At 41.7% G+C, this 24463-nt stretch overlaps 1 protein-coding gene across 18 annotated transcripts in view; it reads left to right on the forward strand.

The window, feature by feature from the left end:
• Nucleotides 1-24463, forward strand: part of TRPM3 (transient receptor potential cation channel subfamily M member 3) — a gene marked incomplete at its 3' end in the record, with an annotated part of 506455 nt that overhangs the window by 414334 nt on the left and 67658 nt on the right. For 11 of the 18 annotated variants that reach the window (XM_079111999.1, XM_079112012.1, XM_079112010.1 and 8 more), the window contains 8 exons: nt 672-722; nt 9486-9521; nt 9671-9811; nt 12349-12378; nt 13143-13432; nt 14510-14738; nt 16733-16900; nt 21274-21414. In XM_079111999.1, the coding sequence (XP_078968125.1) occupies nt 672-722; nt 9486-9521; nt 9671-9811; nt 12349-12378; nt 13143-13432; nt 14510-14738; nt 16733-16900; nt 21274-21414 (1086 nt within the window). The remainder of the gene's footprint in view (nt 1-671; nt 723-9485; nt 9522-9670; nt 9812-12348; nt 12379-13142; nt 13433-14509; nt 14739-16732; nt 16901-21273; nt 21415-24463) is intronic. The other 7 variants (XM_079112011.1, XM_079112016.1, XM_079112013.1 and 4 more) reach the window with 2 other exon arrangements.

Below are 24463 nucleotides of genomic sequence, written 5' to 3' on the forward strand. Positions count from 1 at the left end.
AAGCTTAATTGTTTATATATAAAATGGATGGTAGGGCTGAGGATGTAGCTTAGTGGTAGAGCCCTTGCCTAACATGTGCAAGGCACTGAGTTCCATCCCCAGAACTACAAAAAAAAGAAGATAATAAAACAACAACAAAGTCTATGGCTGCTTTCACAGTACAATAACAGTTAACTGACTTGATAAAGACTGTCTAGTCCACAAAGTCTCAAATATGTGCTTCCTGGCCTTTCACAGAAAATATTTGCCAATATTTTTGAGGTAATTTTTTAGATAATTTTTTTGAGATAATTTCTAATCCATTATAGAAAATAAAGAAGTTTCAATGATAATGTGCCCAAGTATTTTTCCAGTTGGTAAATTGGCCTTATGTTTCCCCTGCTGCAAAACTAACTCCTTCAATGACGTCTGGGCCCATCTGTCAACAGAACTGACAACCTGCCTTACAAACTTTGAACCTAGGACCTCAAACACATTTACTTGCGAAAATACAATCCAGAATTCTGCGAGTATTTGTTTAGAAAAGACAGACAAAACTGAGCAACTAAAACAAGGTCCATCAAAACGAACTGCCCTCCACCAGTCAGAACCCTTCCTTCCAGAACCTTCTTGCCTTGCCAGTTAGAGCCCCTGACTAGCAAAACTGTTTGATTCTTCTTTATTGTTTTCAGAGACATGGGCCCTCAAACACATTGTACCACTTGGTCAGGGATGTCAAAAAGGTAAGAATCCTCTCGACCCCTGGTCGGAGGCCCTGTCTTGACCGCTTCCTGTGATTAGAAAGCGACTGTTTTGCATGAGCTGCCAGAGCGTTCCTGTGCCTGCCGACCCCTAACCAGAACAGTGTGCGCGCGCGTCTGTCTGACTGATCCCTCTGCTGATGACGCAGCTGTGGTTTTATCTCCAGTCGCTATGGTTTTAGATGCTTTCCTTGAACATAACGCTTCTGAATAGTGGAACTCTAGGCTTTCCCCGCGCCCGGTGGATTTATGCCATTCCCTGTACTTTTCCATACGCCCCTCACTATCTGGGGAGAGAAGTGACAGGAGTGTCTACTTGCTGGCTCCTGATCTAGTGCCACTTCCAACACGACATGAAGTACAGTAAGAACAGCTCCTAAGAACAGGCAGGGAAACAAGTATATACGTGGCATTCTTCTGACACTTTGTTTTTCAGAACATATTGTTAATCATCTCATTTGATTAGAAAAAAGAAGAGGCTGGTAGAGCTGCTCGGGTGGCACACACCCGAGTAATTGTAATTCCAGCAACTTGGGAGGCTGAGGCAGGAGGGATTGCTGGTTTGAGGCCAGCTTCAGCAACTTAGCAAGGCTCTCTCAAGGCTTAACAACAAACAAACAAATAAATAAAGGGTTGGAGGTGTAAGCTGAATGGTAGATCACCCCTGGGTTCAATCCCCAGTACTACAACAACAACAACAACAACAACAACACACACACACACACAAACTGGCAGATATGGGTCATATACAACTATTCACATTTTACAGATAACTGTTTTTGGGTGGTCAGTGCAGCATTAGGATTAAAGCTCAAGTCTTTTAATTAATAATAAAATAATAATAACTACAATGTAGTGATGAGCTTTCCATGAACCTTAGCACGTTTAATCTGCACAACAATTTTATGAAGTAGAATTATTATTATTTTCTTATTATTAGGTAGTATCTTCATTTAAAGATGAAAATAAGACATAGGAAGTTTATGCTTAATGCTAGCAACAGTCTCATCCTTTGCCCTACAGAATTGCCTTCAGGGACAGCTTGGGTTCTGAACCCTTAACTCCAAAGGTCAATGTAGCTGATGGCACTCCCCTACCTTAGACACACTCACACATGTGTACACATGCACACATATGCCTGCTATCACTACTTTGTAGCAATTCTTCACCAAAGTCTACAGAACATACTTAGAGAAAGCTACAAGGTGAAGTTTAAAAATGGAGTACAATTTCTCCATCTTAAAGTCATTGGCCAGAACTGACCTGTAGGTGCCCTGTAGCAATTTTTTAATTGATTTCTTCAACAGGTCAAGCAAAGGCCCTGGGGCTGTTTATAATCCATCTATTTGAACCTTCCAGACCTTTGAGAGTAATAAGTGAAGGATATAAAAACAAAAGCCTTTTTTTTTGACCATTGCAAAGTTTTCTCCCATCTCCATATTACCTTAATGAAGGATTTGCATCTGTGCCAGGGAGTAAAACCTGTAGCTCTTTCAAAGCAAGGAAAACAGATGCAAATCCATTTCTCTTCCTTCTACCCTTCCAGTTTCATTTAATGGATCCAGGCTTAAAACTGCCTGGAAGCTAAACTCAGAAGTGTACTCATTCAATATTTTCTCCCAGAAGTTCTTTGTTGCTCACATTCAATAAAATGTTTTGAGATTTTCTAAAATAATAAACACAGTATAATCCCCTCACCTCAGACTGCTCCGTGGGGTTTTCTGATGAGGCAGCCATGCCTCGGTCCCTGGGTCCCAGCTACTGGCCAACCCACACCTTCAAACAAGTCACTAATCCACTTCCACCACCACGTTCCCAGCAGCAGCGTCTTGCCTGATTTTCAAGGGGACTTATGCAATTAGATCTCACTGACTACAGATGATCAAAATCCCTCTTATTACCTTCTCTTCCCAATAGGACTCTGCTTTGCAAGATTAATTTCTCTTTTCTGAAATCCCTCGAGCTGCCTCCTGTATTTGCTCACGTCGCCTGTATTATTAGAAGGCATATAAACTATCTTTAGAATTTTTCTTTCTTTTTATTTATTTATTTTTGTTTGTCCAACTTCTTGGCTAAAAAATATGCATCAAAAAATAATATAATGAAGCCAGGCATGGTGGCACACACCTGTAATCCCAGCAGCTGGGGAGGCTGAGGCAGGAGGTTCTGAGTTCAAAACAACTTATGGAGACCCTGTCTCTATATAAAATATTAAAAGGGCTGAGGCTGTGGCTCAGTGGTTAAACAATCCCTGGTACCAAAAAAGAAAAGAAAGAGCAGAATGGTAAGAACTTGGAAGGAAGGAGTTTAGCTAAGAAATTTTTTTTTTTTTTTTTTGAAGTGTGATCCAAGCGAGTATTGGCACAAGAAGATAGTTATGTAAACATTTCATTTACTTACTAATTTAGTAACTGGAAAGAAATAACTTTTTTTAAAAAAATCACCCAGGAAGGAACTGAATCGACTTAAGAACAATGTATCCTTCCACCTGGGAAAAAAGGCCGGGGTGGGGGCGTGGGAATGGGGCGGGCGTTTAAAGTCCTTGTTTAGATTCTTCCCTTTGAAGAAGTCGGGGCAGGAAGTGCAGCCTCCAGTGGTTTCTATGGTCAAGGTGAGTGTCGGACTCCTGAGGAGCCCGAAGGAATAGCCATGGTAGTCGAAGGTACCTGAAACGACTGCGGTTGATGTCGTGTGGATGCGGGGAACTGCACTGCGGCTCTCGGTTGTTTTTTCCAAAATATGAACAAGAGAAAATGAACATCTGTGCACAACTTTCTCACATGGTTCCAGATTATTTCCAGCAACGTAGTCCAGAAAGATACTCAGAGCTACAATAACTAGGCTTAAAATGCTAAGAAAGTCTTTGGAAGTTTAATCAGTTTTCAAAATCAGAGAATATGATAATAAGCAGCATGAGCGCTCTTTACAATAGCAGGGGAAACATATATACACATTTTAGCTATGAAAAAATTAACTAGCAAGTTATAAACTCCAGTACAACATGCTGTTCATGAGTTAGAAAACACAGCTCTGGACCTTAATACATAGCATTTGATAATGTGTCTGTTCAGTTTAATGTAAATAATTGCTACAAACCTGGGAAGTGCATTTAGAAATGATCTGACCATCCTAAGTCACATCCTAAGGGTGACATCTTCAAATCCAACTAGTCTTTGTATTCTTTGAAACCAAAAAAAAAAAAAAAAAAAAAAAATGTGCAGATGTGCTCCCAAACTGGTTTCAAGATCTCAAATTATTTATATCAAGGGAGCAATCTAGAGCAATGAGATGAAGAGTTGCTGTTCCCCATCAATCAGAAATTTGAACTGATATGTCAATCCGGTTCCCTCAACTATATTCATGCATAAATCCATTGACTGTACCAGTGCTCTTCTTTGAAACCAGAGTGGCCTAAGTCTGTCTGCTTTTCTGTGAAATATAACCTGCTATTTTAGTAAGTGTCTGCTTAATTTGTGCCTCTGTATGTTCTCAAATAGTAGTTTTTCTTTCTTAAATTAAGTGTGCTAATATTTCAGATTACCTATACTCTCCCTCCCCAAAGGAGGATGACACTTGACTATTATATAGAAGTAGTGGTGAAATTATGATAAGTTCATTTACATGGGAAGTAAGACCCAGAGCTTAGCAGAATGCAAAAAGAGAGAAGAAGAAACAAGGTATTTCCAAAACTTGGGGTGAAGAAAGGACATTTTCATAAGCCTGTCTGTTTCATTCAGGCATATTTGCTAAAGTATTCCTACTTTTTAAAAGATTGACTACCTAGTCTATTACCTTCCTAACTTACCAAACACCAGGATAATGTCCTCTTTTTCTCAGAGCTCAAACCGAATTACCCAGTAATTACTCAAAGGAACTCAATCTTTGTTTCCTAATTATAATAACTGTCCCAGGACAGTCTTCCTTGCTTACCATTGGCAAAACTGAAAACCAGCAATCATTTTACACTGTTCACACATCGGAAGGAAATAATTTTGTTTGGAAGTCTTGCTAAGAGTTTCAAAGAAAAATAAATGTTCCTGAATAGTGGAAATCTGATAGCAATATCATAAGGCAATCTCTGAAAAACAGTTCATTTTGAAAAACAGGTTTAATAAGTGAACTCCAGTTCTTCTTTCATTAAGATATCCTTAAGCATGGCATGGATTAAAACTTGCCTTCAGAATAGTCATCCACAGTCTGAAAACAGGAGTTGCCAAATTGTACCTTCCCACATGACCAGACTCTCTAGCAAATCATTCAAACCACATGGCCCAGCATGTGATATTAAGGCAGAAAATGGAAAATCATTGTCCAGACTCCTCCAATGACCAGTCATGATCAAAAGAGTGAGGAGGGCTGGGGATGGGCTCTGTGGTAGAGCTCTTGTCTAGCATGTGCAAGTACCTGGATTCAATCCTCAACTCCAAGAAAAATATTTTAAAGAAGATATAATCAAAAGGGTGGGGGAGGGTAACAGAAAGAGCAGGCAGAATATGTATTATTCCAGGATTAAGGCAGTTAAAAACTTCCAATCTGAAAAGGCCCTGAGCAAAGGAAGACTCCTCCAGAAGGTTTGGGGACATTACCTGTTGGCATGTAACAGGTTGCTCGCCTTCTCTGCCTTCTCCAGAGGTGGTGGATGGGATGAACACAGTCATCCCTGTCTATGCCTTCACCATCCCTGTTTCTGAGCCTCCAGTTTCACTAGCTATATTCCAGGGGAAAACTGGAGACTACATCAACCCTGGAAGCTCTGGACAGGGGTCTTTGTCCAATGGCCTGGCAGCATATAAATAAGAGTAGCTGCCAGGTACTGACCATACAACTGAACTTTCAGACATAGGCATGGCTTTAGAAATAACTATGTCCAAACCACCTATTTTCAGAGCATAAACTGAAGTACAGAGAAAGAAAGTGATCTGTACAGAGGCACAAGAGGACAGGGGCAAGATTACAACCCAGCCTACTCCTGTTTGCACTACCACATCTCTGGCCTCTGACTGTCCTCTGCCAGAAGACCCAGAAAGTCCCCTGCTTCCCAGCAGTGGCCATCCTAGAAGAAGTAATGAAAATGCATCATCTGAGACATCTACAAGTCACAGGTGATCCAGGCCACCAGCCTAGCATCTCACCATGCACCAATGCTGCTATCCCCTTTAGAGTCCATCCAGGACACAGTAATCCCCAGAGGTCTGAATTGCACCCAATTTTATTCTTTTTATGAAATTTGTTTCTTCTTCCCAAAAGGGTTTCCATTCTTCTAATAAGAAATGTAAAGCTGATTTCCCTCTTCTCTGTTCCCACAAGTCACTGGAAGGAAATAGATGCTATCAGCCTTGCAGGCAGAGTTCAAACTCATTCTTGGCTAAAGTAAACTTGCCCTCCTCTGGATATCACTTCAACAGGAACATCTGACTCTCTCCTTATCCTCCAATCCTGTACATACTCTAAATTCCTTCACGTCACCTTACCACACAGATCAGAACAGGCAGGTAACAGAGCCAGGAATGCTTGTAGGCATCTGGCGGGTGAACATCGCCCCCTTGTGATCAAATGGAATTCAAGCCAGTTCCTTTCACCTTCACTCAGCCACACCCAATAATCACAGAGTCCTTTCTCCTGTTTCAGATCTGACCACACAGAAATCATTCTACAGTAATCAACCTTTCTTGAGAATATCCTAGCACCTTCCTTGGCAGTTTATGCCCCTAACAGCTTTTCATTAATAAAATCATTTAGTAAAAGTATTGTATTTGCCCTTAAATTTTTATTTACTTTGAATTTTACTACTATTGCCACTTTCATAACAATCTCCAGTCTTAAAGACACTCCAAAAGCATAAATATTACCATTCAGTTATTGATCTTCAGGCAATATTGGTGTCTCATTCTTAGAATTCAAGGTGACGCTCACACATAGGTTTCTCAAAACAAAATACCTAGGTGTCAGACTCACTATTACCCAGCTTTTAAATTTAGAAAATTCTTATAGCTTGAAAAGGAGGAGGGCGGGGGGTGTTGCTCAGTGGTGGAGCACATGCCTTGTATGTGCAAGGCCCTGGGTTTAATCTCCAGCACCACAAAAAGAAAGAAAAGTAGGCACAAGTTCATAGATTTTTTTTCTGATTGCTTTTCAATAGCAACACAATAAATTCTTTGGGGACTTTCCCAAAATCTGGTACGTAAGCAAAGCACCCATGGTGTTCAGCCCCTGTTACTTGGGAAAAGGCCCCAGGGGAAAGTTGCTGGTTCATGACCGGGAGAGAGAAGCCCAGGACTGGAAGCCAGTGTGTTTTATACTGCGCCTCCCAATGCCAAGGAAAATAACAGATGGGTGGGCATCCTCAGAAGGTCATTCTTATCAGTGCCAAATGTGCATGAGAAGAGACTGACCCAGGCATGGCCTGGCTCCTGGACTCTTCTATTCTTTAAGTAACAGCCTTGCCTCATGTCCAATAGAGCTGGAGGGTACAGAAAAACTGTGGCCTCATTATATTTTAAAACTCAAATTTTTATGGAAAGGGTAATACATAAAGAGTGACCCTCTTAAAACTTTCTCTTTGTTCTCTTTTTAATATTTTTTTGCCATACTTTGCATAATAAAGTCAGACAATTCAGTTTTGTTCATAGCCTGAAGACAGCTTAACTTACCAAACTAGTTAGATTGATTAAATCATCTTCAAAGGAGACTGAAATTCCGAGAAGAGTGGGGAGGACAGCAGAGACCATTTTTGTGAGGGGATCATTCAACTAATGCAATGGATCTCAGACTGACCTCATTGGGCCAAGGTCAAGGGTGGGAGACATCCCATGCCTCGGTGTACTTCCGCTTCATATAGTACCATTCTGCCTGTCTGTCTCACATTAGATCCTTAAGCCAAGGAAGAGGCAGAACCCAGTGGGTGAAGTTGGGACCTAAATCTGGGGACAGCAAGAGAATCTAAAGAGCAGCAGTGAAATCACACACCTAAGGCTGGTCCTTCCGGGGCTTTCCCTTCATTCTTACCACACTGAGAATTGCCACTGAATTTATATACAGTGATGCACAGGTACTTCAAGTTAAATTTCCCTTTAAATTAGAGGTGTTCCAACCAGCAGTGACTACCAGACTGCAACCAGTTAGTGTATTACACTCTAATACCAAAGGCCCAAACCCAAACTCGATCCAAACCACATCAGTGCATTTCACTGCTTTACTAGTTTACATATTCAATGGAAAAAAATTGCTCAGTGCCAACCATACCACAAGCACTACAAAATACACTGGAAATACATAGATTTTTTAAAACTCGGGGGAAAAAAGCACTGGGAATATAAAGATTCTAAATATTTAAGAAATATCTAACACTAAAGGTTTAAGGGAAGGGTAGTCTACAGTGGGTCACCTCTAACTCTGAATCCCAAAACCTTGGCAGGGATGTGGTTGGCCAAAGGAAAGCTGAGCAAGGATAACTGAAACCTACAACCAGCTCAGCAAAAAAAATAAAGTGAATTTCCCACTGCCAGTGTTCCCTGTGTTGCACTTGAATGTCCCTGTTCTGCTGTTCAGACTTCTATCACCTCCCTGAAACTCATTTGGTAAGAAGTGGCTTCACAAACTTTGGTGTACATCCGAATCACCCAGAGGAGCTAATGAGGCACAATATGATGAAGTAATAGGACAAGGCCCAGGCCTCTGTACTGTCACCCTGTGATTCTGATACCACTGAAGTCCGAAAACCCAGTGTAGATTAGGAGGCTCTTCTTGAAGTGACAGAAATCTCACACAGCATCCTGGGTGGGTCATCCACTCAAGAAAAAGCACACCCAAACACTCCTGCCTCTGAAATCTAAGGACTTGCACACCAGGCTTCCTCCAGTGTACCGTCCCCACCACTCCTGGTACCAAATGCCCTCCTTCACGAAGGACTCAGCTGCTCAGAGCTAATCGGTGGTGCCCCTGGAATTCACAGTACACTCAGAATTGCCCAGAAGCCAAACTATCTCTCCCTTCACTTACAGAACAGGATTTTTCTTAGACCCTAGAAAGCCCCCTTTTGAAGTAGAAACAACAAAAGCTTTTCTATTTCTGCATCTATTTATGACTTGCAGCTCAGAGACACACCAGGTGTGAGGCCCTCGGTTCAATCCCCAGCATCTCAAAAACATAAATTAAAAGATATGCCTTAACTCCAGCTCCAGGTCTTTGAGAAATGCTACTCTCTTTGAAAGAAAAGGTGAAAAGTCTCCTTGATTCTGGGAAAATATTCCATTGATAAAATTTCTCCCCCTATTCCTCCTCCACTTCTCTTTAAACAGAAGGGCTCTTCATATACAACTCCATCCTGACATCCCAAGTCCCCTCCCTACACACTGTTCTTTTATGAAAAATTATCCGTTCTTTAAAATGGTCAATAGAGGTTTTGTTTTAAAGGATAACTTGGCTCTAAGCAGGCCCCACCCCGTGCAAGTCCTGGTAATGACCCTCATCCTCTGGGCGGAGTCTTTCTTTAGTGGGAAGAAGATAAATCATCCGCTAGAGAGTGGTGACAGGCCTGGGTCAGAAACAGAGAGGGGGTTGGGGAACCTGGGGGACCTTGCTCCTGGTGACTGGGAATGCCAGCATTTGCCATGTCTAGCCTTGTGTTTCTTTTTGCTACACTGGTGTTTTTTTCTCCCCAGCTGAAGACTTGAATAAATATTTTGATTTTCTGTTATTGCCGACGATTACTGCATCTTCTTATTTAACTTATGTCTTCTTTCCAAGCGAGAATATCCAGGTTTCGGTTGGATCTATTTTAAGGTGAATTAATTAACCAGCATAATAATACATTCATGTTTCTTTTTTCATTATATTTTACTCTAAAATAGTTACAGAACAAGTGCAATAGAATCCCTAGTAAACCACGCTGTCTTTTGGATTTGTTTGTTTCTTTCTTTCTTGTCTGACAGGGGAACCTGCCCCCAGATTACAGAATCAGCCTGATTGACATCGGCCTGGTGATTGAGTACCTGATGGGCGGAGCTTACCGCTGCAACTACACGCGCAAGCGCTTCAGGACCCTCTACCACAACCTCTTCGGCCCCAAGAGGGTGAGTTCTCCACACCTAGGTGGCCTCTGGGAGCAGTAGGGTGGGAGAGATTCAGGGTGTGGCTTTTTTGTCTCCTAGAGGGAGACCCATTGGGAAGGCGGTAACTGCTCCTCCTCTTCCCTCTTCCATCCAAGCCGTTGTTGTTGTTGTTGTTGTTGTTGTTGTTATTATTATTTTAATTTGGCAACCAATACAGTCAGTAGTTTTCCTCGAAGTGACAACCTTGCTTTGGTCATTCCAAATATACCTGCCCAACATCCAACTCTAAATAACCAGTGGGTCTGCCACAGTTTTGTCTACCAGCCACTCCTTCAGGTAAAAGTGATATTCCATGTAAACAAAGGGATTGTGATTTAACCCAAAGAATGCCAAAATGCTTTTCCTCAGAACAGCCGTCTAGATCAGTCGGTAGCACAAATGTGTCAGGGGCAGGCCTCCCAATTTATCCCAAGGGATGGTGATAACACAATCAGACAGAGATTTAAGGAACATGGTAATTATTGAGGACTTTGAGATCCTTCTCAAGCAAAATTGTTTGGGTCTTTGTTCACCTGTTTTTGTTTTCTGCAGTGGAAACTCATGACAATAGTGAACTTTAATATCACTACCTTTATCCTTTTTGGGGGGGTGGGGCGGTTACTGAGGATTGGACCCAGGTTGCTCTACCTCTGAGCTACATCCTGTTGGGGTTGGGTGTATTTTTTATTTTGAGACGGTCTCACTAAATTGATGAGACTGGCCTCAAATTTGCAATCCTCCGGCCTTAGCCTCTGGAGTTGCTGGAATTATAGGCCTTCTTTGCCCATACAGGCTTCACAGTCTTGCTAAGCACCCAGCAGTTTTACTCCCCACAGCTTTGTGCCATCTGAACTAATATAAACACAATATCCAAACTCAGTATTATCATGAACATAGCTTGGACTTCTTGCACCCTCTGAAAGGGTCTCAGGGTCCCTCATGACCCATGGATGACATTTTGAGAGCTGCTGCTTTAGCTGGTAGTGGACATAATTTTTCTTTCTGTTTTCCTCACTTTCAAATTTTTTTTAAATGTATTTTTTCACTCTATTTTTGTATTTTTTTAAAGATTTTTTTTTTAGTTGTTGATGGACCTTTATTTTACTTATTTATATGTGGTGCTGAGAATTGAACCCAGTGCCTCACACATGCTAGGCAGGCGCTCTACCACTGAACCACAACCCCAGTCCTATTTTTGCATTTTTAAAAAAAATTTTGTTGATTATTATTTTTAACAAAGCTCTTTTCTGACTGTAAAAGTATTTTGTGGGACTAATAGAAAACTTTGAAAACACCAAAAAGCATAAACAAGAAAAAATAATAGCACAGGTGTTAGACTAGTGGTCATTTCAGAAACTGAAAGAGAAACAGAGACTAGGCTCAAGCTATTCCCACTCAACTCGTCACATAAAATTTGGAGGACTTGTGAGGTCTGGAAACCTCCAGTCTACTCAGATAATTTCCAAGATGGCACCCAACCGTTCTGTACTCCTTAGAAGCACAGAATTGGTGCTTCTGCCCCCTGAAGTAGTTCAGTATCTTCCCTTGTTTAATATAAATCAGGTTCTGAGATTTGGCGAGCTGCCCTCTCTGCCAGCTGCAGTCTGTGCCTTTTGTGCACATTTCCGGCAGCCGACTCTATCTGTGTCTTGAGGGCCTCTTGCCACCCTCAGCACATGCCGCTGGCCCTCTCACCCTTGCTCTACTGTGCAGCACAGGGAGATGGTCAGCAGGAGGCATGAAAACATGTATTTATGAATGATATCCCATAAATCTCCAAACAATAGAGGTATTTTGCAGGTTAGAGAAGTATGGGATTTCATCTGTTCGGTCATTTCATTGCTCGGATTAGTTCAGGCTGCTATAACAAAATACCACAAACTGGGTGGCTTATGAACATAAATCTATTTCTCACAGTTCTGGAAGCCAGACGTTCAAGATCAAGGCACCAACAGATTCAGTGTCTAGTGAGGGCCCACTTTCTGGTTCACAGATGGCACCTTCTCGTGTGTCCTCACACAATGGAAAGGCGAATGAGTCCCCCTGGGCCTCTTTTATAGGGACACTAATCTCATTCAAGAGGGCTCTTCTCTCTTGACCTTCCCAAAATACCTACTCCAATGTCATCACCCTGGAGTTAGAATTTCAACATATAAATTTGGGGAGGAAAAAACCCTCAGATCATAACACTCACTCAAGTACTGGAAATCTTGACATTATCCCCAAGAAGGATGGTTATAGGAAAGTGAAATAAATCTTGGTCCTTCAGGCTGTACCTGTGGGCAATCACATCTCTTCAGTTTCCTAATTTTCTGTGATTCACCAAAATCATGAAATCTCTAATTCTCCTAAAATTTCTATAAATTCAGTTCCCCTTATGGTGTTTATTCAGAGAAATAAAATAAATGCTATATGGCACAATAAAGTTCTTGATTACTTACTTGTTTATGATGTAGTAGGATTCTTTTCTTACCTCTGTGAAAGAACGACCTAACTTTGTTTACATTTCTTTTTAACAGCCCAAAGCCCTGAAACTTCTGGGAATGGAGGTAAATATTTGTTCAAATTATTAGTGTCAGTTATTCTCTTTATTACACATTTAAAAAAATACAGTGATAGAGCTTAGCATATGTTTCTAGAATAAGAAAATGACGTTTCCAAGTGTCATGGGGGCAGTTCACAATGGCTTTGAAAATTCCACCATGAGGTTATGTTAGCATTGCAAATAAAAAATAAATAAGTAAATCCGATTTGAAATACTAACTTGAAAACCAAGGAAGCATACAAATTCCCGTAAGCGAAATCTGTTCATGGGTGTTTGCAAATGACAACAGATTCAACAGCCTGAACTACTTCACAGATGCAACCAGTAGATATTTTGCAGAAATGAGAGACACATTCATTATGTTTCCCATCTTTTGTTCAAATGGTTATTGTAATTTATGCAAACACAAGTATAAAATAACCTTGTCCTTTCAACAAAAAAAGGGTAGTGCTGTCCATCATAAGGTACAAAACTTACTAATCATAGAAAAAATGACCAAAAGTAAATAGAATAAGAAAAATGCCTGTTAAAATAATTCTTGGAAGTATAAAATTGACATGTTTCCATGGGACCCTGCTTATTTTAAAATAAGCATAACTTATTTTTAAATTACCCACAAATGAGATTGTGAGTTCTTTTCAGATAAGAGTTGGCCTACTACATTTCAGTATTGATCCCAGAGCTGAGTCCGTGGAAGATATAACTATGCAATGAATTGAACTGATTCATTTCTCACTTGGCCTATATGTGTTTTATCTAAAATTACAGGATGATATTCCCCTGAGGCGAGGAAGAAAGACAACCAAAAAGCGTGAGGAGGAGGTGGACATCGACTTGGATGACCCTGAAATCAACCACTTCCCTTTCCCTTTCCATGAGCTGATGGTGTGGGCCGTCCTCATGAAGAGGCAGAAGATGGCTCTGTTCTTCTGGCAGCATGGAGAGGAGGCCATGGCCAAGGCCCTGGTGGCCTGTAAGCTCTGCAAAGCCATGGCTCATGAAGCCTCTGAGAATGACATGGTTGACGACATTTCCCAAGAGCTGAACCACAACTCCAGGTTGGCCAGCCCAGCAAACGGGGAGGTCGGGGGAGAGAAGGGAAGGTAGCCTCCAAAGACTAGAAGGTCTGAGAAACACATGTCATTAAGGGGAAGTGGTATCACCCCAGTAGTGTGCACAGAGCATGGACATGAATAATGAACCTTTGTGGTGCACAGTGATGCCACACCAATGCACAGATTTCATGTCATCCCCTCAGCTTCCCCAAGAGGTAGGTCCTTTTGTTATGCACTTCTCTGAGCTGAGGACAGTGAGATTCAGAACTTAGGTAACTTGTCCAAGTTCACATATTTATGATTGGCAAGACTGGGATTTGAACTTGAGTTCTGTTACATTTAGGAAGACACACTGCATTCTAATCATTGTTTGGTTAACCTCCCCCATAAATATGCCTTAAATTTGGGGCTTGAGTGCGGACATCATACCTTGTTGGACTTACATCCTCGGCTCCAAACATGGTATCTGGCATGTGCTGGATGCTTCATGGATGTTGTCTGGATGAATTTATGAAGAGACAAGACCTCACACAAAGCAATTGCTCCACACAGCAACTACATTTTGTGGTTTGCCAGTGAATCTATTTTAGCTGGCTTTTTCATTGCTGTGACCAAAGGACCTGACAAGAACAATGTAGAAGAAGAGAAGTTTATCTTGGCTTATGGTTTCAGAGGTTCAACCCACGGTCAGCCAACTCCATAGCTGTGGGCCTAACAAGCAGAACATCATGGTAGAAGAAGTGGTAGAGGAAAGTAACTCAGGACAAGGCCATCAGGAACCAGAGAGATCTTTACTCACCAAGGAACAAATATAAACCCCAAAGGCACACCCCAAGTAACCTACTTCCTCCGGCCACACCCTACCTGCCTACACTTACCACCCAGTTAATCCATATCAGTGGATTAATTCACGGATCAGGTTACACACATGAAAATTTCACCTCTGAAAATTCTTGCATTGTCTCACATATGAACTTTTGGAGGAAACTTCATATTTAAACCATAATAGGCTCCATTCCCACTTTTGTCATATATGTCTCCAAGCAGGCCTGAGGCACCTTTGTACATTCTCTCTTTCAGGGACTTTGGCCAGCTGGCTGTGGAGCTCTTGGACCAATCCTACAAGCAGGATGAGCAACTGGCCATGAAACTCTTGACGTACGAACTAAAGAATTGGAGCAACGCCACATGCCTGCAGCTGGCTGTGGCCGCCAAGCACCGCGACTTCATTGCGCACACGTGCAGCCAGATGCTGCTCACTGACATGTGGATGGGTCGGCTCCGCATGCGCAAGAACTCAGGCCTCAAGGTCAGCACGCCCAAGGAGGCCCTGTGTGTTATAAGGGCCAGAGGGTTGGTTGTAGTTTTCAAAGCCATATCTGTGGTGGGATTAGGTATTCTCTTATCTCAAGAGACTGCCGCTAAACCCCAGCTGTTCACCAGAATCTCCTGTACAGTGTTTTGATTTTCATATAGAGGCTAGGGCCTCCCCTGAGTCCTTCTGAATCAGAATCTCTTAAGGTAGCACTTGACATTAATGTTTTTCAAAAGATCCAAAGGCAGTGGTCACAGGTTCCATAGGAGTCACCTTTTACTCTGGCACAAGCCAGGCTGTACCAGGAGTCCTCACCTAGGCAACCCTTCTCCACTGTGGGAGCCTACCCTCTCCCATCCCCCACATATGTTATTTACATGCTGATCATAGAGATATTGGATCTTACCCAATGTGCTTCAGGATTTTTGTGTATGTGTGTGTAGGTAGTGGTACTGGGGACTGAATTCTGGGGTGTTTTACCACTGAACTACATTTTTTATTTTTTATTTTGAGACAAGGTCTTACTAAGTTACCTAGGCTAATCTCAAACTTGAGATCCTTCTGCCTCAATCTCCTGAGTGTCTGGAGTTACAAGCATGCACTACCATGCCCTGAGAGAAATTTTTTAAACTGAACTAAAAACACGGTAGATGTATATATTAAGACATTGCTTCATGATTCTGATCACTGTTTTCTTTTTTGGTGTTAGAGATTGAAGTCAGGGCCTTGCACACATACTGTACCACTATGCTACATCCCCAACCCCCTGATCATACTCTTAAATGAAGAAAAACAATTTTCAGACTAGATTGAATAACTCGAGTCCCTTTTACAAAATGTATATGTACAGAGTTACAGCAATATAAATTCATTAAAAAAAAAAAAAGAACACAGAATAAACTATATGCAGAGGTTATTCCTGAGGTTGAATGAACCATGTTTGGAATTTTATCATTTTTATGAGAAGTAGGATGGTATGTAGGACTTGCTTTTTGAATTTTTTCAATGTTTTTCAAAGGAAACATTAAACTGAAAAAAAAAAAATGAAAGGTGGAAGATCAAAAGAAAATGGGGTTTTTTGTTGTTTGCTTTTTGTTTTGGCCTTAATTTGTATGATGGCCGTTTTTTAATTTATACATGCAAAGTGTACAAGATGATGTTTTGATATACATAGTGAGATGGTTCTTAGAGTTAAGCAAATTAACAAATCCATCATCTTGATAGTTAGCCTCTTTTTTTAATATGATCAGAGCCCCTAAAATCTTTCTTAGCAAATTTCCAGTGTGCAATGTGATATTAGAACTGTGTTTCTCATCAGATCCCTGGATTTACTCATCCTGCACACTTGCGACTTTGTGCCCTTTGCCCACGGTTTACTGGACTGGCAGTCCCTGTCCCATTCCTCCCTCCCCGTGGCTCTTGGCCCAGAGTCATAGACGGTTCCATGAAGCAGAACATGGACGTTTCCCTAGCCACATTACTAGTGACTGCTGAGCCTGAGCTCGCGGGGAGCCAACTCAGTTTCGAGCTCTGAGGACAATGTGCCATGTCCCCTGAAGGCTGAGCACACCAGCATGCCACCTGAGACCAGACCTGCCGGGCACCCAGAATCCAGGGTCATCACCATTCTTTCTCCCCTGACTGCTCTCCAGTCCTCATGGCCATTCAGCCCTGGACCGTCCTGCCTTGCAACTTGAGCTTCATTTTTACTGACCCTTTGTTTCTTCAAAAACTAGACTGAGATACTATGCAAAATATTTCTCTGATGGGACAAAGTGACCTTCTTCACATAGTGAGCTTCAGAGATTCAGATGTTCAGGTCCACACACAGGGTATACAACGCTCTTACATGGGCGTGCATGGGTGCACATGCACATATACACAAACACACACTTCAACACCACACCCCAGGCCCTCTGATTCTAAACAACCACCTAATCTTAATCCTTTAAATGTGATTATTATTATTATCATTATTATTACTTTAGGTAATTCTGGGAATTCTACTTCCTCCTTCAATTCTCAGCTTGGAGTTCAAGAACAAAGATGACATGCCCTATATGACTCAGGCCCAAGAAATCCATCTCCAAGAGAAGGAGCCAGAAGAACCAGAGAAACCCACGAAGGAAAAAGATGAGGAGGACATGGAACTGACTGTAAGGAAAAAAAAAAAAAAAAAGCAGTTATTTTCCCTGAGGAAAATCCCAAATGCATTGATGTGACTTCAGGTTCAGTCACTCTTGAGGTCAGACAGCTGTCCCCATCCTCACTGCCAAGTTAGTCATGGGTGCTTCCATTTAAGTATTATCACCAGGGTATTATAAAAATGTCCTCTTTATGCACAAATAGCATGACTGTTTGGTTTGATTCTAAATGTGAAGCCCTTCAGTCCAATGGAGCAGGAAAATCCAATGAAATTCAAAGCAAGGCACCCTCAAATTTCCCAGGCAAGCAAAGGTTTATAAACAACCAGGCGATGTGGTGGTCTTAGCGCACAAAACAAGAAAGGAGAGCCATGATTTGGGAGCAGCCAACTTCCCTGAACTGGAACCATTCTGCTGATCAGAAGCTAAGCCTGTATCTGTCTTCAGGGTCAGGCTCACAAAGACAGCACTAATTGAATTTTGAGGTTTGTATGAAAAGCTTTTATTAGCTCTCCCCAGTGTAATTATAGAACATGGATGCTTTGTTCTGCAGAGGGAACGGGGCAGCTGCGCATGGGACGGCTTCCCACAGCCCCCGCTTGAGCAGCGTGACTGTCACTGGCTGGTAGCCAAACACTAAAAATATCCCATGCTATTAAAGGGACACACAAGGCTTCATAGCTCAGGAAACATCAAGCAACAACTCCCTAAGGACTTTCTTGATAGGCCTCACCCTCCCTTACCACCCTGGCTAGCGACTGCTGCCTTAATCACCCAAAAGGAACTGTGAGAGGAGAAAACGAAAATTGGTTTTGCTCAGGTGACAGAAGGCTTTTGCATTATCATCCTGGTGGGGCCACCAAGGACTGTTCTTCCTCCAGACAAAGAACATTTCCTTGCAGTGGGCCCCTCCTCAACATCTGTTTGCAGATACAATCCCTAACTCATTGACTGAAAAGCCAACTTTTGTTTCAGTTTCAGGATCTTTACAAATATCCACATAGGAGTCTGCTCACCTCTATAGGAATACAGATGGTCTTCCCCGAAGATCTTCCCATAATTTTGGCTTCTAAGCCCCATGATGAATAGGAAATGTTATTTTAATCATCAGTGGTGACAAGGGAGGGTATTCTCTCGGGTCAGGATTCTACACCATCACCTCTTGCTGTATGATTTTGAGCACACTTTCATAATCTCTAGTATGGGAATAATGACTTTATGTGCCCCACAGGAAGCTGTGTGGTTTAAAACATATACATTTAAACTGCTTAGACTGGTAGCTGTCACACCATAAAGGTTGATAAATGCTTACTAATGCACACTAAGCACTCTTTGTATACTTACTCATGGAATCCTCACATCAGACTCACAAATAGGCACTGTTATTATTAATCCCATTTTACAGGTGAGGAAGATGGGACTCAAGGAGCTCAAACTGCCCAAGTTTACCCAGTTGCAAATCCGGGATTAGAACCCAGGCAAACAGACTCCATTGTCCACTTTTTTAATTAAGGAAAAGGGAGAATTTCTTCCTAGCCTCAGCTGCTTTGGGTGAACACACAGTAGAGAATTCAAAAGCAACACGCAGGCTTCCTAAGTCAAGTGTCGGGTGACCTTGAGGTAGACACACATCCTAGGAAGTCAGCCAGGAGCTGACTCAGACTTCTGCCTGCTTGGCTCTCCAGGAAGAAAGCAAAGGGAGGAGCTTCCCCTGCGCAGGCCAGACGTTTGAGGACCTTATCCTTCAGGAAGCCACAATAAAGGATGTATCTCTAGACTGAGAACAAAGTCGTCTGGTCAAAGAACAGCCCCCAGTGCTGTTTACTAAGAACCTGAGTGGGAGACACAGGGTTAGCCTTGCTGCCTGGGCTTGTTCTCCCCAGGGGGAGGGAAAGGAAACAAGGAAGCGGGAAGGGATTTAGGGGCATCAAGCTCAGACCCTGATGGCAAATTCTATCCCTACTAGAGCGCCCATCAGTAGGCTCACCCCAGGCAGGATTGAAGGTTGATGATGCCTCTCCTTCTTTCATAGGATTGACGTTTGAGGTTCTTTGTTAAACCAATGTATCTCCTCTTGTAATGGAACATCCTTTGTCCTTCCAAAACCCAAAATATTCACCTTGGTTCACTCCATTTCAGAACATTTAATAGTTCAGGATCTGTAGTTGACCTCAAAGGATTATTTTCTCCATTAACACTTGTGTCCAGGCAGCAGAGATTTAAAATCCACACTGTATGGTATATCTGAATTTGATCCTTAAATTCTGCTTTAAGGAATGTCAAAGGAAATGTTTGACCATAGGGGGAAGAAATCACCAAATCAGCACATGAAGCTGCTGAGGCTGGAACTGATGAAAGGCCAAAAATGCTTTACTTAAAAAAGACCAACCTTTTATAAACACACTCAGACTGGAATTTGCATTCGAATCATAAAGACAAAACAAGTTATTTGTTTTTCTTTGTGTTTTATGGGTCTGGCCATGTGGGTGTCTTCACCTTACACTTTGCCTAATAAAGTGCCAACATGTCCACAGTCTTAGAGATAGCTATGTTGGGAAATCCAGTGTCCCCAGAGATTACCCTCAAGCTGCCCCTCTCCAAGGTGCCTAAAGATCTCCAGTCTACCTTTACCTCTATCTCATTATGTCTCCGAGAGGCATTGCATTGTCAAGCATAGACATAAGCAGAACAGGAGCAGGATAATTATGTTACATAAATTATGAATTATATAAGGACAAATATCATGTACCTCTGGAGTTTCTTGAGGTCAGTGATCAATACTTATAGAATTCTGTGGGGGTCTAGTGTGCTATCCGTCATGAAGATTGACAGCTCACTAACAATAAACACGTAGACCAGCCTTGGAGGAAAATCTGCTCTATTAATTAACTCAAGGTCCTTTTCTAGCCAGAGTGTCCACAAAGGGATGGAAGTTACCTTTTCAGAAATTCTATTGATTAGGGAGAAATCAGTTGTGATTATCACATACTTGAGAGAAGTGATTTTTTTTTTTTTTTGAGGCAATGGTTGAAGTAGTTGAAACTAATATTTCATATTTTAGGTCAGATTATTTGAAAAGAGATTTATGTAGTGGTTATTTCTAGTCTCAACTTATGGCTTATTTCTAGTCTTATTTCTAGTCTTGAAAGAGCTATAATGAGCTCTCTCAACTTGAAATTCTTATGCCCAGTACTCTTGTCTCAAATCCTTTTTAGTCCTCAGCAGTTATAACATCTTATCCCATTCTTGTATTTAATAAAAATCTCATTTCCCAATAGTGTGGAACTAACCTTATCTTAGAACAATATTGAAGAATTAAAGTAAAAACAATTATGCTATTATATATTCTAATAACATACTTTTTGTGTACATGATCCCAACTAGATCATTTCAGTGAAGAGTAGCCAAGGTCTCAGTTTATTTAACTAGTTAATAGTTACCGAGCATCTATTATGTGCCAGATGCTAACTCATTGGTAGATCAACCCTGTATTAAGAGCTCTTATTACCCCCATTTTACAGTTAAAGAAACTAAGTCTCAGGGCTGGGGATGTATCTCAGTGATAGAGTACTTGCCTGGCATGCTTGAGGCCCTGGGTTCAAATCCCAGCACTGTGAAAAACGACAACAACAACAACAAAAAATCAAACAATGAGAAACGGAGTTTCAGAGATGTTAAAAATACAATATTGTTGATACTGCTGCTGTTGTTATGAACGATAAGGGAATAATGGATTCTTTGGGAAGATCTCCAACAGCTTGGAGATGAAGACCTCTGCAACCAAGCCTGACTAGGATTCTCCTATTCTCACTGACCGCAAAGAAAGGCAGCATGCCCAGGACTTGTGATAAAACTAATGCCAGCAGTAGCTCAGATTTTACCAGGACTGAATCAGGGAACCAAGGCACATGCCTACAGGTTGAGGAGGTGGCCCTAACCTAACTCCAGGTACTTCAGATAACTTGCCTCTTGAACACTCATGATCTCTGGTCCAATTTACCTTTGACTTAAGAGTCATTAGTATGAGTGGAGAGAGGATTTGAACCTAGAGGTACCCTGTCTCTCAATATATGAGTGTAGGATGAGGGGACAGATTTCTCCAACCTGGCCTTCCCAGCCACACTCTTCCTCCCTTTCAGAATACTACGTTTTCTTCTCTTGCCTGCCTCTTCCAGAGGGTTCAGGGTAGAAGAGAACGATCAAGAGCTATCCCCAAGACTTTCCATCCCAAACAAAGAAAATACACAGATTAAACAAGAATGCAAGCATGTACCTAGGGGGCCTCAGGTTCTTATGTTCAGTGAGTTCTAAAGAGTAAAATAAGCATGTTAAAGTTGTGCTCTGCAGAGCCCTACCATGACAGTTTCCATTCTCTCCCTCTCTAGGCAATGTTGGGGCGAAACAATGGGGAGTCATCCAGGAAGAAGGATGAAGAGGAAGTTCAGAGCAGGCACCGGTTAATCCCCCTGGGCAGAAAAATCTATGAATTCTACAATGCACCCATTGTGAAGTTCTGGTTCTACACTGTAAGTAGTCTACATCCTTCCTAACGGATGACCACAGGAACCAACATTCACGTCTCACACACCCGTGTGGTTTTCTCTGTGAGTCCTACCACCCATGCAGGAAAGAAAGCTCTATGACCTTGCTTTTCCAATAGTTGTGCAAGAATTGTGAAGTTTGTTGGGCAGCTCCCACAGGCTAAATATCTTCTCTTTACAAAGCTTATGGAAATAATAAAAGGGAGAACTAATAGAAATAGAGGTGAGGTGGAGTATGAGTTCAATCTATTAGGAAGTAGATGTTCACTTTCAAAACTCTTTCCTCTTCTGGATGGATGAGGATAAGAGCAGAGTTGCCTATTTTAGATGCCAATCCTGGGATTTGGTTGGGGGGTAGGATTAGGGGTAGAGGTACATTTAGTGAATAAGAGTTAAGCACAGTGTGGACATGTCATGACTAGACACAGGTCGCGCACACACATAGCTACTCCCATTCTGGAAGTGCCAGCAAACAGATTTTCTTGCTCAGACACAATAAACAACAAACAAGCCAAAGAAGCAAAAACTGCCAAAGCAACCAACAGTCCTATTATTATTATTCATTATTCAGTATGCACATCCTACCAACATCATCTGCCTACTGAACCGTGGGTTCCTGAAAAGGCCTCCTGATGTGGTAGGAAGGACTGAGCTGCTGGTTTTCCACTTTTACTTCTCAATGATATTTTAAGATGAGCTTTGGCCCAGGTCATCTCTGATTCTCCCCCGACACATTGGAACTGTGCAAAGACAAAGGCAAGTGTATCTGTATTTTAAGCCTTTTTGATAACCAGCTACAGAGCAGTCGTTTGAGTCAGCAACAGGATAATCTAAATCTGAAGCTGAGATGACTCAAATGTCTAGATGAGCTGTTTTTTGTGTGGTCCTGTGTGCTAACACCTGGCACTGGCTTTGTAGCTGAGACTCTCAACCTCAGCAATATCAGCATTTTGGGCAGGGTAATACTTTGTCATGGGGTGCTGTCCCTGACATGTAGTATGTTTACCATCATCCCTGGCCTCCACCTTCTGGATGCCTGTAGTATTCTTCCTCCAGGTATGACAACTAAAATGTTCCCAGATGTTGCTTAACATCCCCTTATAAGATAAAAAAGCCACTAGTTTAAAAGCCACTACTTTAAAGTATAGTCTCAAAAGAGGATCAGTGTTATGAAAATATAAATATTACATTTATATTTAGTAAAGTAAAACTTCAAATGTATTAATGTTTCAAAAAAAAAAAAGAGAATGTATGGGATAATATAGCCTACTAAAAGAAAAAAAAAAATGTTCCACCACCCCTCAACGGAAACATGCCAAACTCACTTCTATTTCTACATTTTATACAGATCTACATTATTTTTACCTTGCAGAAAACAGCATAGTGGTGACAAGCACGGACCTTGGAGTGAGACAGCCTGGGTGGGAATCCCATCTGTGCCTCTTTGTATTGTGTAACATCAAACAAGTTACTTTCCCATTCTGTCCACAGTTTCCTTAAGACGGAGATAATAATATACTTACTTTGTAGGGTTTAATGAAGATGAAATGTGTTGCAGTAGGGGAAGTGCTTAGAACAGTGCCTGGACCTGAAAGAACCACGCCAATGTGACTACTGTTATTCCTAAACTAGCCACATTCCAAAGTGATAGACGATCAACATTGTAGTCATCTATCCATCAACAATAATGACAGTATCTTTTGTTGAGCACTTACTATGTATGAGGCAATGTTTCCATTGCTTTCTAAATAGCCTCCCTAATCCATACAATTTCATCAAGATATAATTTGCACCATCATCTCATACACATGTCCGTCCTTGCTCTTACATTATGCTTCATCAATTTTCACAACATAGGACAGGGTTTGGCAAGCTACAGCTCTTGGGCCAAGTCCAGCCCACTGCCCCTTATTGTAGCCTGCAAGCTAACAGTTGTTCTACATCTTTTTTAATTATTTTATGGTGCTGAGGATGGAACCCAGAACCTTGTGCATACTCAGCAGCTATTCCACCCCTGAGCTACACTCATGTCCCTGTTTTGTTTTGGTTTGTTTTTTACATTTTTAAAGGGTTGAAATAAGAATACATTATGAAACTTGAAAGTTATATGAAATTCAAATGTCAGTGTCCACAAAGATTTATTGAAACCCAAAGTCACCTATTTACCTGTAGAGCCTAGCTGCTCTTATGCTCTAACAATAAAATTGATTACTGATGATAAAAGCCTTTTGACCAGCGAAGCCATAAGAGTTACCTGTCTGACTCTTTGTCGAAAATGTTTGCAGACTCCTGATCTAGAGCACAAAAGAAATCAGTAGAAATAATTGTGTCAGGAACGTTCTATCGCTTGTATGAATGTACCTCTCTTATCCTTCCAAGGGATCTTTTTCTCTTTCTTGATCTGCATCCTATTTTATAGTAATTTTAGTTTTGTGATCCCCCTAGTCCCTACTCACTCACGTCAGGCAATTGTTAGCCAAGAATACTTTTGAATTACAACTATCCTAGCGTGGCCTCACTTGGGACCACCTGGAGAGATTTTAAAACACTGGTCTTCGGAGCTTTGGCACCATTGGTGTTGGGTACAGCCTGGTCACTGGGATATTACAGAGCTCCCAAGTGATTGTCATGGTCAGCAGGGGCTGAGAACCGCTGACCCAGACAATGAAGAGTTAGTGTTTTAAACTAAACACATTTCTAAAATATCCATGATGAGAAGGGATTTTGTTAGAAATGCCAACACCTCACCCCATCATAGACCTACCAAATCAGCTCTCCAAGCAAGACCCTGAGAGGCTACCTGTGTTTAGTGAATGCTGCAGGTGCATTAATGCTTAGGGAAGCTCGAGACACACTGCTTTCCCTACTTCCTTTGCAGCACCCAGGGAAGATAACTCTTTTGAAGGGTGGGACCTGAGCACCCATCTCCCTTGTACATGGCTGACTGGGTTAGCCTCAGCAAACCTATCAAACTGGATTCCCCAGTTGTGTCCAGTTGTGTTTATACAATTGACAGGAATCTATGTCCATGTGT

Source organism: Sciurus vulgaris (assembly GCF_902686455.1).
Source record: "Sciurus vulgaris genome assembly, chromosome: 15".
In the NCBI taxonomy this organism is placed as follows: domain Eukaryota; kingdom Metazoa; phylum Chordata; class Mammalia; order Rodentia; family Sciuridae; genus Sciurus; species Sciurus vulgaris.